Source organism: Gopherus flavomarginatus, chromosome 8 (assembly GCF_025201925.1).
Source record: "Gopherus flavomarginatus isolate rGopFla2 chromosome 8, rGopFla2.mat.asm, whole genome shotgun sequence".
Classification (NCBI taxonomy): domain Eukaryota; kingdom Metazoa; phylum Chordata; order Testudines; family Testudinidae; genus Gopherus; species Gopherus flavomarginatus.
In genome coordinates this window covers 13,311,073-13,324,882 of record NC_066624.1, presented here as the reverse complement: position 1 = coordinate 13,324,882, position 13,810 = coordinate 13,311,073, and the positions used below count along the sequence as shown (strand labels likewise).

Sequence of the window (13,810 nt, the reverse complement as noted above, 5' to 3'; positions counted from 1 at the left end):
TTTAAAAGGGAGCCATGACTGAACTGTTCTTTGGAGTCTCGTGAGGTTTTGTAATGGAAAGAGAGCCATGCCTTGTATGCAGGGGAATCTTGTTGGGGAAACCAATGTGAAGTCCTGGAGAGTCAGAAATTTGTGCAGGATATTTATCTCAAATTCTAATGTTGGATGCCTAGAAAACAGGGCTGTAGTCTGCAGAACTGGCTGCTGTGCGTACTTTGCCTGGGTCTTATCTTAGAATCCAGCCCTGAGTGTATGTTGCAGTGGTAACTCCTGTGTAGGGAAGAGATGATGGACCATGTCACCACTGTAGCACTTCCTCATGGTTGATGAGCATCTGTGTTTGCTACAGATGTCCACCCATTTGCTTATCCTTCAGTCTGGTGGCCTGGATTGGCACTCTGTCAGCCCCACGAATGAGAGCGACAGTCTAGGGAGAAAAGAAAACGTCTTGTCCAGTCAGAAGATCTGTCTGTCTTCAAAACAAAAAGCTTTTTGCCACTATTCAAGATGTTCCTCAGTATCAGCAGCAGTAGGATGGGCTGAGGCAGCTCAGGAGCAGTTGTAACATCATCTATTGATGGAGCGTTTGGTTCAGTACTTCACAGATAACGATCATCTTGCTTATCATGCGTAAATGCATCTACGCTCATCAGTATAGCCCAAACCCTGTGCTGCCGAGTGCTCTCAGAGACCTGTATGCACACAGGCCATTCCCCTGCTAGCTGTCAGAGTAAGGAGTGGCAATGTAGCACTGTGAAGGCTGCAGATAGGTGCAGCTAAGCACAGCAGTTATGCTGGGATTCTGGAGAGCCTGGAAATGGGACTACATAAAGAAGCAAATTTTAGAATAGTAGAAGTCTGTTAATTGAACTATGAATCGGTGGTGGGAGTAGGATAAAGGAATGAGGGTGGAGAATAAGGATGGATGCTTAACCAATAACATACTTTTTAGTATATAAATCTAGTTTGTGCAAACCATCGCAGGTTCCTCATAGTACACAGTGTGCAAGCTAGTGAACTTTATCTTCTGTGTGACACCTACTGCATGGACGGACTAGGGCTACGTCCAGACTACCCGCCGTATCGGTGGGTTAAAATCGATTGCACGGGGATCGATATATCGCGTCTAAACTAGATTCCGGAACTCCATCAACCCCAAAGGAGTTCCGGAATCGACAGGGAGAGCCGCGAACATCGATCCCGCGCGATGTGGACGGGTGAGTAATCCGATCTTAGATATTTGACTTCAGCTACGTTATTCACGTAGCTGAAGTTGTGTATCTAAGATCGATTTCCCCCCCGTAGTGTGGACCAGCCCTAAGTTCCTTCCAGTTAGTTTTGGTCATATATACACATCTCATGAGAGAAAGCCTGGACCTGGTGAAGCCCGTGAGAATTTTGTCATTGATTGCAGTGAGGTCAGGATTTGGCCTAGCATCTACAGCTGAATTGAGCCTACATATATATTTGGGTCTGAAAAAACGTAAGAATTTTTTTGTTTCTAACTTAATCCAGCTCTAGAAAGGTTCGGAGTTGCTGTAGCTAATATTGAATTGTTTAATGAGACTGGCACTGAACGGAGCTATCCCAGTCTTTTGGTTTTTCAAAAGACCCTTCCTTCCTTAGCTCCCTACAAAGTGTAGCATTACATCAAATCCTCCTCTTTTTAGCTTTAATTGGGGTGGATTTCAAAAACCTTGGAGACCGGGATTCCCAGCGTTTATGCTCCAGTCAATTGGATTACTGTACAGATTTTGGATTTTTTCCTATAGGTAGCACAGCGTTTTCAGTATGTGCTGTTCCCTGTTGATGGCTGTGATCACAGAGAGAAGCCAGACAAGCTTGACTCTCTGACCACCTTCAGTCACAATCTCAGCATTGCCTGCTGTTGCAAGTCTGGCAATATTTGGTATTTTTAATCAAGTCTCAGCTCCTGGAGTCATGGTATTTCATGAGACTCTTGGCTTAATATTTTTAATATGAAGTTTCTAACCCTCATGGCTGGAGAGAAAAGCTTGCAAATATGACCTTAGTGCACTTTAAAGGCCCCAAACCCAGAAGGCAAATAAAAAGCACCTAACATTTATTATGATTGGTTTACATTTCATGATTTTTTTAAGCCAGTCTCAAGATTTTGGGGTGCCTGACTCATGATTTTTTAAACATTTGAGATTGGTGATACTGATAGTTTCAGGTGTTACCCCTACCCCTTTATCTTCCTAGCAATTTTTGTCATTTTACAATCACGTTTTCTTATTCTGAAAAATATTTTTCTTTCCCCTGTTGCTGTGTAAAAGAATCACACAAACAACAAGGGGACACTGTTTAACAAACTGACCAGAGAGGGAAAAATAATGAAACTGGCTACATGCAAAGTGCTGTGAAATGCACAAAGTAAACAAACTTAAAAAAAAAAAAAGAACAAAATGTTTGTTTTCTTGTCTTTCAGTTACAGTAGTTACTTGTAATTACAACAGCCCATACATTTTCAGATAGCAATGTGATTTTTTTTAAAGTTGACAATAGCCCTTTAAATTTAATCTGGAAAACATACGTCTTAAATTGCAGTATTGCCAATCCCAAGCATTCAAATCGTGAGTCATCATTCATAAACTGTTTGATGAATGGTTTTATACACAGTTGCATTAACTTGGGATTCCTCCCTCTCTCTCTCTCTCTCTCTTTGCTGGATTTTTAATTTATCTGGTTAAGTTTTCCTTTGTAATTTATGGCCATGGCTACACTGGAGAGTTGCAGCGCTGGTGGTGGGTTTACAGCACTGCAATTTAGTAACTGTCCACACCTCCAAGGCACATCCAGCGCTGCAACTCCCTGGCTGCAGCGCTGGCTGTACACCTGGTCTGCTTGGGGTATAAGGATAGCAGCGCTGGTGATGCAGCGCTGCTCATCAAGTGTGGCCACCAAAAGCGCTGTAATTTGCCTCCAGGATATTAGGAGGTATCCCAGAATGCCTGTTCACAACAAACCAGAAGACCGGGCTCCCCGGAGCTGCTTATCTAAAAAACAAATGCAGCTCCTGTTTGCTCGAGAAGAGGCAGGGGAATTGCTTTGGAATGTTCACAGCTGTTTGCTTGAGTAGAGAAGCCACAGGGTGGAGGGGGAGGGGGGAGTCCGTGTTGGAGCTCGGAGTGCATAATTTTTATTTAGTGAATAAGAGAGGGGTGGGGGAAGGGCTCGAAACTTTTAAAATGATTGCAGGTTGGTGATGTGTATGTTCCAGTCCTTAGAACTTGCAAGGCAGGGAGCTGACAGCTCCAAAAATCCACTCTCTCTCTCTCTCTCCCCCACGTTCCCCCTCACCCCCCTCTTTTGAAAAGCACGTTGCAGCCACTTGAACGCTGGGATAGCTGCCCACAATGCGCCACTCCCAACAGTGCTGCAAATGCTGCAAATGTGGCCACACTGCAGCGCTGGTAGCTGTCAGTGTGGCCACACTGCAGCGCTTTCCCTACACAGCTGTATGAAGACAGCTGTAACTCCCAGCGCTGTACAGCTGTAAGTATAGCCATACCCTATTTGTATTACTGCAGTTCTTAGAAGCCCTAATCATGGGCCAGGACCCCATTGCGCTGGGACCTGTATACACACAGATTATCTTGCCCATAGGTAGCTCAAGTATCACAAAACCTAGTGAAATATTTGGTTACTTCACCTAGTACTGAAATGCCTCATAGGTGAAACATGGTAACTTTTGAACAGCACACCAAACGGATGCACAACATTTCACAACATGAAGCTAAAGTGAATACCATTATTGTGAATTATGTCTTAAGTGCCACATGCTCTCCAAACTCAATACAAGAACATAGACATGGTGCCCCAAAGGGCTCATGGTCTAAGTACACAGATCACACAGGAAAGGGCTATTCTGAAGTGGTTTTTTGATATAATGGTTGGGACTGCTCGTTTCTGTGAGCTTCAGGGAAGAGCCTTCTTTTTCTCATTTAGTTTAAAGAGCTGGAGGAATTCAATTAGGTCAGAACGTAACTGTGTTAGTATTGCTATTTGAGATGATGTGCAAGGCACTGTCAACATTAAAATGACGGTTAAGGAACAGATTGCGGTTTCTGAGTTTTAAACTGTATTAGAGTAGTATGTGTCACTCATGTAACGACTGAGGTTTACTCGTTGTCTGATGCTGACAAACTACTTCCATGGCCTCCATCCTGAAATTCGTTACTATAATGATGATAAAAAACCAGGGAAGAAATTGTCTGGTTGTATCCTTTGCAGTAACATTCATGGCAACTTCCTTTGTTTGCGTTGTTTCACTTCTGGTTTTATTATTTATGTATGAACAACTAGCTCGGGGAACTGACCCTCCCCCAGTCCTGTAGCTTCTGATTTATTCTAGTGCAAATGCCATTAGTGAGCCTAAACTAACTAGGTGACCCTCCCTGTTCGTATCACCATTAGTGTCTGGTATGTAATGCATAGTGATGTAATTGTAATGCCTTTGTTTTCTGCATATGATGCCTTTAAATTTCTAAACATTTTCCTGCAGTGGTTTGACATTTTGTTCTTTGAGCAGCTGAAGCCTGTTAGAGGATGAACTGATGGGGACAGATAGATGTGCGCATACACACTCACACTCTCTCTCTCTCTACTCTCTTCAGAGACTTTACTTTTATCTTTTCATGCTCTTTACCTTATCTAGAATAAGTCATTTTAGACCGATGGTATACAGTTGCTTTTTGGAATATTATACAGAGACCTAATAGGCTGTATAGATATGTACACGTTTGTTGGGAGACACACATCTAGAATGTTAATGACTCATACGAGCACTGGTGGTGGGGTGAAGATAGTATAAGAACCACCTGACTTCTCTATTGTTTGAGAGGTAATGGCATCTAATAGCTAGCGCATGACCTGTCTTCTGTTACCAACTCTGCTATTGGCTGTTTATGGGCCTGGTCCAAAGCCAACTGGAGTCAACAGGAATCGCTACTGACTTCAGTGGGCTTTGGCTTGGGCTTTGTGTGATCTTGCACAAGTCACTTACTCCCTTTTTTACATACCTGATTTGTAAAATGAGGATAATATAACTTACTCATCTCTTCCAGTGCTTTGAAGTCTTCAGCTGAAAGCCACGGCAGGAAAGTGCTATGTATTATTATTATGGTGAGAGTCGCTAGGTGGTGCTGTTACACAGTCTGACAAGCTCTTTCTCTTTGTTCTTGGGTGGTGTACAGCCTCTGAAGAAACACTTGTGTTTTTATTAGATTTGTGATGTGGTTTCTTTTTCGGGGAGCTGTAGCAAGCGGCAAGAGAGGCTCTTTAACTAGAGTCAATTCCTGGGACACAGTTGCTCCCTGGGAACCGGGCATTAGTATTTTGATTGAGATTCCTGAAAAAGGGGTTGCCTGTGTGCTGTTGGTGACCTGCCTCTATTCTGGAATTGGTGTATGGAGGAAGGTACCATCCCATGGCAACCCGTTGGGGTCTAGGATGGCCCTGTGGACTCTCTGCCTCAGTTTCCCTCTGAATTCCCAGAATAATCCAGTCACAGCCAAGGTCTTTGAAACAATATTCCGCCTCTCCTGATGTCTAATTTATTGAATATTATTCAGCTCCCAAAAGACCCCTTTCAAGTCAGCCTTCAAATTTAGAGTCTCATAGTTGTCCTTCTTGGGACTGTTTCCAGTCCTGGTCTCCCCAGCCTGTAGACTATCCCCTCAGGTTCAGGGCTTTCGCCTCCCTCCTTCCTGGGGCTGTGTCCTGGCTGAGTTTTCCCCCTCTCCAGTTTCTCTCTCCCTGACAGGCCTTGGAGCCTCCTTTTGAATTACTTGCCCCATCAACTAACGAGTCTCTTGAGTCTCCCCAGGGGAGTCTAATAACCTGAACACCTGTTTGTGCGGGTTGGGAGGGAGGGAAGCCTGGTCCCAGGCCCTTAAAGCAGCAGTGGTCTGAGATGCAGTGTGCCTGTGTATTTAAATACATTTGTACCCAAGTAGGTACTTGGGTATTCTGAAGCACTCTCCATACGTGTATGCAAGTGCTTTAAATAGTCTGTATTTATGTACAATTTAAAAGGTATTTAAAGCTTAAAGCCTTTTTTTAAAATCTGCAAGTAATTTTTCAAAGCAGTTTTTTTTTTTAACAATCAGATCCGTCCCAACTGTCCCAGGTGCTGGTTGGCCCCCAGAGCTCACTGACCCAGCTTGGAAGATTGAGATGCTGAGATCTGGCCACCAGGGCATTTTTCTATTGGCACTGCTGTTGCAACAGCCAAGGAAGATGGCGGCCCAGCCCCCTTTGCTCTTGGTTGGTCACTAAACCTGCCACGAGGAACCTCACTGCCAGCCCAGTGGCTGCATCCCTTGTAGGGTGGGATGGAAAATGCCTACTAGTCACTAGGCATAGTCCAATGCTGAAGGAGCTGTTGGGAATATGGGAGTTGAAAGTACTGGCACTTGTACTTTTCCATATAAATGTATAGGTACTATTTCCGCAGCATACTCGTACTTATAAATATAAATATGTAATGGTGCACTTGGCACTTAAGTCCTTTTTATCAGTACTTACAGTAACACTGATTTTTGGCCTATATCTTCCCTGTTCCAGACACTCACTACTCCCTGGGGCCGTCTTCCTCCCTCCCAATGACAGCTTCCTTTGCTTCCCTGGACACATGGAATGGGGTAACAACCTCCTCTGTCCTTAAAGGGCTAGTACCTTTGTGGGGCCCTGAGCCAGAGCAAGTGGGGACCCCTCCCCACCCCTTCTGCCTGCAGTCCCCCCAGACTCTTGCCCAGCACTCCTGCCAGGGAGCGAGGTTGGGACATGAGGGCTTCCCTTGCTCCCCAGCAGGAACACTGGATGGGCAGAGCGAGGCAAGCTCCCATGGCCCAACCCCATTCCCCAGGAGAGTGGGCAGAGCAGGTCAGGGTGTGGGGCGTGCCCATTTTCTGGGGGGCCCCCAATTGGCTGTGGGCCCCAGGCACGGGACCCGTTCTCCCAGTGGTTAATCCGCCACTGAGTACCCTGTTTCAGTGTAAATAAATCAAGTTACACTAGCAGAATACTGTGAAAACAGGGAAAGAAAGAGAGGGTTTAAGTGCAGCCATTTAAGTGTCGGAGACAGAGCAACTGTTCTGTCAAGTGTTAGCCTAATATCGCGAGACCTGTAGAAGCAGGGCTCAGGTCAGAAGCGAGTGGAAAACAGCAAAATAGTCAGTGTGACCCAGCCTTAAAATAACAATGTTTAAAAAAAAAAAAAGTAAAAAAAACTAAAATAAATAGCAAATAACCTAAATAAAATGCAGATGTTTTTAATTAATGCACTTCACAAAGAGGTATAAATGCTTGTATAATTTTACTTATACTTAAAAAAAAAAAAACCTAAGGCAAAAATGCTGTCTGTCAGCTGTGTTCTTCCCTTGCAATTGCATGTCCTAAATAAAGCTGTCTCTACCCAGACTCCAAGTCACTGATTTCTCCTCCAGCAGACACTAACCTGCAAGCCCCCAACACCTGCTACAATTCAGCAGGGAGTGACAATATTATTATTTGCTACTGCATAGCGTAGAGCCTGGAGTCATTGTGTATTTCTCAAAATGACTATTGTCTGAGGCAAGATGCAGCTGGATGGTGGCATTGCTTCAGCTCCGATAATGCCTCTGGCATAAATTGCCGTGCGTGCAGGGCACAAGCTGAGACAAAGCGTTGCTGACTAACTTATTCCTGGGAGAAGACAAATAATTGTACTGAAATAATGCCTTGTTTGTGAAGAAATTCTCCAGCTGTGTATTACCCCAGCTACCCTGGAATATGAATTGAACAATGGTCTGTGCTCCAGTACCTTGCACTGTTTTTGCATTCTAACTATGTCACAGTCAAGTCTGAGGGTACTTAGTACAATGGGTTGTGACCAAAGAACCCCAAACTGTCATTAAAGGGACCCTGTCAATTTAAAAGTCAATAATAAAGAAGTACTAGCTAAACGGACAAAACTATATCACCCTAAAATACTTTGGATTAGTATAAGTGAAGGAATTTTTAAAAAATCTACTATGCTGCTTAGTGCTTATGCTCTTTGATACTTTGTGTATTTCTGAGTTTGGACAATAAAACCCAGTGAAGTCTTTTGTTTGTAGCCAGTTTCACTGTTGAATATTTGGTGCACCAGTGTTTTGGGGTGTCAGATGCTGCAGGAGAATGTTCTGTGTTTAAAAGCAACTGTCTTCATTGCAATGTGTATATATATTTTTAATTGAAGACTTTTTCTTTTGATTTTAGGATTTATAAAAGCTTTAAATTTTTGGCCAAATTTAGTCTGTCCCCCTTTAAATGCTATCTTTATTTTTTTACAAAATTGGCTGAAAAGTCCAGGGCTAAATTAAGCTAATTGAAGACCTTAAGAGTTAAGTAAAGACATTAGAACATCTAAAATGTACTTTATCCTTCATGGTAAACCAAACTCGATTTACATAGCCAATGTGAGGATCTGTGGTATATGTTATATATAAGCTGTGTTCCTAAATGGAAACCATCTGCTTATTGTAGTGATATTTCATAGGCAGCCCAGCTAAGAATTACAGCTTTGTATTTCACAGGACTCCACCACTGAATTATTTACAAAGTTGTTCAGTTAAATGAATGGCTTGCTGTGGCTTGCAGCTCTCCAAAGGATCCCTCTGCAGTTTTGGATGGAACGTTGTCCGTAGTAACCTCTGCCTGCACCTTTTGTAAAGTTTTCTTCTCTTACATTGCAGGAAAGAAAAAATCCAAATTTCAGACTTTCAAGAACTTTTTTGCTAAGAAGAAAAGGAAAGAATCTCCAGCTCCCAGGGGGGAGAGTAATTTAAAACCAAGCCAGTCCAGCAGCGATGTCAGCATTCCTGTGCTTGATACTATTGCTCTTCATTCACCAACTGAGCCTGGGTAAGCTTGCAGTGAAACACGAAAATTACCAGGTTGTGCAGACATTTTACAGCAATAGAATGAAAGTATGAGCTGGCCCCTAAGGAGAAACCTCTGTCCAAGTTTGTGCAAAACAAGTCCTAATGCTGCTGATGGAATTTTAGGAATTTCCTTTTTCCTTTGAAACGGGCTCCAAAAATCAGCATAGGAGGAAAAATATATCCAACTGTTTAGCCTGTAAAACTGCAGATAGACCAGAATTTATTGTTTGGTGTTTGAAATCCACCCTGGGAAGTCACCAGCAGTGGCTTTAGAGTAAGTGGTGATCTGAGTACTGCTGATACAGAGAATGTACATGAAATCAAAGGGCTGTTTCTTAGCATCAACGGAGCCTGTGTGGATTAACCTGCCTCATGATTGGGGCAAAGGAAAAGAATTTAGCAGCAGAATCTCTGCCTTAGAGAACCACTTAGTTAATTTTCTTATGACAAAGCTGACAATTAGGGCTACATTTTTTTTTAAAGGCCTCTAATTTTGCACCTGCAACCACAGGCACATAGTGTGGCAAGGGAGACACTACACATCTGTGCTGGGTATCCCTTGCTTTGAATTTGATTCTGAATATTATGTCCCTTCCCAAAAGAGTTGCTATTTCTTAGTTAAGGAGACATGCACAAACCTATTACAGATACCAGTGTCCTCGGGGCAGGTATTGCCACAACATCAGCAAGTCATACAGTAGAACCTAACCATTAACAACCAGCAAGAAATTTGAAAATTCTTTTAAAAAACAAACAAACCTGCAAAAATATTCAAATCAATGTGCTCCCCCCTCCACCGTTTCAGTATAAGTGTTTGATCAGTTCTCTGTTGAAACAATGTAACTGCTTGCTTTCAAACCCAGTCTGGAACAGATTAGTTAAAAATATCTGTTTAGGAGGACTGATGAGTTATGTGGGTGCGTGCTGCATACTGGGCAGTAGGCAGGAATTTGGGGATCTGACAGGCCTTGGCTTGTTAGCATAGCAATGACAGAGGGAGTGATCATATATAGGGTAAGAGGCATTATACCCACACAACTAACCTATCAATCCTTGTTAGCTGATGCACAGATTGGAAATGGTGCGTATTCATAAGAATGTTACTGTTTGCTCCAAGTGCAAAAGCGAAGAAGAGATTTCTCTCTTGCAGTTAATCCAGCACACCATACCCAAGTGCTCTTTATCTCAGCATTACCGTCCACAGATTATAAACTGAAGTTAATATTGTGCAAAACTAGAGCTTAGGAAGTGGGTAAAACTCTGTTGTTATAAGAAATAAAATTGAGTTGATTATCTATAAAAAAACAAAACAAAAAACCTTTTTTTGTGCTGTTCAAAAACCTGTTCATACCCAGATATCACACTGAGTTGGGTGCTTTATTAATACCTAGAGAAACTAAACAAGCTAATTCTTTAACGGGTCTGTTCTTGAACATGCAAGGGACTCTATTCAAGCTAATGGGAATTTTGCGTGTGGAAGGCTTGCAGAACTGGGCCCCGAGCTTTGTAATTCCTGGTATGTAGAATACCAAAACAATTCTGGAGCTGTGGTTTTGGTGCTGGTGGTTGTGGCAGATTTACCATGTCATCTTTTTTTATAATTTAATTAAAAATAACAACTATGGGCTAGACCTTCAGAGGTGTCGAACTCTTCCCATACAAGCCAGTGGAATGGTAAGGGGAGTTCTGTTAGCAGACCTTCCATAGAAACCCAACTGTCCCTGAGTTGGTGGGAATTAGTGAGTCTGGCTGGCAGTGGGGGCCACGGGCAGGGGTGCTGGAACAAATTTTATAGTGGGGAAGCTGAGAGCCTTTGAACTAAACTGTAAACCCTGTATATCATGGAAACTACTTCAAGCCAGGAGGTATGGCAGCACCCCTAGTTCGAGTACCTATGGCCAAGGGGCCTCTGTGTGGTTGCCCCTTGAATTCTGAGGTCCATGGGATGAAGATATGGGATGGGAACTCCTCCTTGATGACTAGAGTTGCCAGTTTTGGTTGGATGAAGGTTTCATCACATGACATAATCTTTAATTAAAAATTAATCTTTAATTCCTGGCTTGTCAACCCTAGACAGTCCCAATTCTAAACCTATCACCCCTCCCATGTATCCCCTTAGTATCACCCCCTTTTTGTTTCGTGCCTTCTTCTCCCACTTCCTTTTGCAGCTCCACCCCCTCCTTCTTGTGGGCCACTCTCTCCTCATTCCAACCACTGCTCAAACATGCTGCTTTCATAAAAGCATCCATCAATTACCCACCCGAGAGTATGCATTATACACACACCCCCCATGCTGAGATTAAACCACCAGCTCATACTTAGAAGCCCCTCCTGCTCACTGGATTTCATTTGGAGAAGGATTATTTAGGACCAAGTACTCCCCTCGGTTGATTTTACCCACTTAGTGGAGTAGAAATTGAGCAAACTCCAACTCATGGAGTTTCCTTTTAAATTCTGTCTTCATGTTCCTGCTGCTGTAAGTAACAGCATCTTGGTGGGAATGCATGTGGCTGACTCATATATTTATATAGGGAAACTGGGGTAGAAGTATAATGGCTAAAACATCTGTTTTCTCTTTTTATTGGCTAACAATGCAGCTTTAGATTTGGATGCAAATATAAATACACTGCATGGGATTGCACTGTGAATATACTCTACATAGCAAAGTGTGTCCTACACTCATCTCTCCAAGATCTGCAATTCATTCTAAAATTACTTTTATGCTCCTATTGTCACTGCCAAAAGAAAATGTAGAAAGTCTTCTGCAATTACATATATGTGTGTGTATAAATGTATTTTTTAAACATCTAACTAGTGCTGGCGGCAGCGCAGTCTCCAGAACAAGCGAACATCTGCCGCTCTTCCTAAAGGTCTCCAAATAAGTACAGTAAGAACATCACTGTTTTAAAAAGAGATTAATACATGGTCAGACACAGGATCAGTTCTAAATAAATCAATAAACAGCAACGAGCATCAGTATTAATTTAAATTAATTAAAAAACTAATTGACACCATCTTTCTAGCCACAGCATAATAGCTTCAGTAATTATCTTGCCTGAGTATAGTCCATTCATCCAGAAGGAGCTTGTATAAAAATTGATAGACCCTATGTAAAAACGTAGGGATTACCAGAGAGTGAAGGCAGGCAAGGGTTTATCAGTGCACTGCAACTCTGTGCAGCAGCTCAAGATAAACATTAGCAAGCTGATGATGCTAAAGGAGAGGGGAAGAACATGAGCTCTGGCCCCGGCTTTTAGTGTAAGAGCACAGATTAGTTCTGGACAGGACAGTAACATGCAGCAAGATTGCCGCACATGCCCTGAGGGAATGCTTTCAGACTCAGCCTAAGCGTATGGTTGGCTGCATCTCAAATCGCAAAGTGAAGTTAGCCAAGCAGGCTCTGTAGGTGTCATTCCCCAGTGATTGTGAGAAGATGGTTTTGCTGTAGGGCAGGAGCAGAAAGGGTTTTTTTTAATTGTGTATTCCTTTATGAAAAGCCCCCTCTCTCTGTCCCAGAGTTTGTTTTGGAGGTAAAGAGGGAATTTTAGGTTATGAGACTAATGGAAGAGACCCCCCCCCCATTCCATCTGGAATCCCCATATAAAGCAAATGTTGGATCGAGTAGGAAATTTTCCCAAACAGTTTTGTGGGTAGGGGTCATCCCTCATCACTTCCATTTACCCTGAGTCAATCTGCTAAATGCAATTTACATTGCCTGAAAGGCAGCTGGGCCAAGCGGTTTAGACCCAGGTTACAGGTCTGGCTGCAGGAAAGAGCTCTTTGTGTCTAGCTAGGTGCTGGTGTGAAATTTTAATGCAACCCATGTTTGTTGCCTTTTAGACAGGGAATGTACAACTACAACCTGTCTATACAGCATCTATAACTGAAGGGGCCTGGTTACAGCTCAGTTAATAGCTGTGGCATAGACAGGAGCTAATCATCTCCCTTAGCCAAGCTAAACCTCTGGAGAACTATATTTGTGGTCCAGTCAAGTTATAACAGTTTTTCTTTGCCTATGTGGACAGAAAAAAAAACCCTGTTAGTGACCCATATTTTAACCTCGATGTGTGCCAGGGTTTGAACTCGATTTGTGTGTGTGCTTCCCTCTGTCCAGAAACCGGGGCTGATCTGACCCACACCCAGCTGTGAAGGCCCAAAGGGGCTGTTCCAGCAACCAAGAACAGCTGGACAGAGGGATGCCCTCAGTCTCCTGCAAGGATATGGTGTGGAGCTGCTACAATGGCTGCATGCCACTCAGCGATTCCTCCTGAACTGGAGGATTTCCCAATGACTCTATTAGTCATCACGCTCTGCTTGGGTGATGTGGCATAAAAGGAGCCTTATTAGAATTGAGAATTGGATTCAGATCCTGCTGTTCTGCCAGATTATAAACCGTGTAACCCTGGACTCGGGGGGGGAAGCCTTGCATTAAAGGACAGGGGTTTCTGTAACAATAGTGTAAAATGTACCTTTCCCCCAAGCTAGAGGAGCAGGGCCATACATGGGGTTGCATGAAGAAAACAAAAAAGCAAATGGCAGTAAGAAGGGAGGGGAAAATTGCAAAGGGGACTTCTCCCTGTGACATGCTTGTCTTTGAAGCCTTGCTGGCAAGGCCCAAAGTGTGAGTCAAGAAGTTTTTTATTATTATTATTAATTACTTCTATTATGGTAGCACCTAGAGGCCTCAGCTGAGACCAGAGCTTTATTTGTGGTAGGGACTACACAGACACAGAGTGATACAGTCCCTGCCCCTAAGAGCTTACAGTCTAACTAGACAAGACCCACCAAAGGTTGGAGGGAAAATGGATGCACGGAGAATGACTTGCCCAATGTCACCCAACAGGTCAGTGGCAAAGGTAGGAATAGAACCCGCCTCTCTGGAT

At 43.2% G+C, this 13,810-nt stretch overlaps 1 protein-coding gene across 12 annotated transcripts in view; it reads left to right on the top strand.

Moving 5' to 3' along the window:
- The window catches only part of KIAA1210 (KIAA1210 ortholog), a 100,621-nt gene that overhangs the window by 52,289 nt on the left and 34,522 nt on the right, over window positions 1-13,810 (top strand). For 11 of the 12 annotated variants that reach the window (XM_050964479.1, XM_050964472.1, XM_050964471.1 and 8 more), the window contains one exon: window positions 8,739-8,907. In XM_050964479.1, coding sequence (XP_050820436.1) covers window positions 8,739-8,907 — 169 coding nt within the window. Of the gene's footprint in view, window positions 1-8,738; window positions 8,908-12,257; window positions 13,771-13,810 lie in introns of those variants that run through there. The other variant, XM_050964481.1, reaches the window with a different exon arrangement.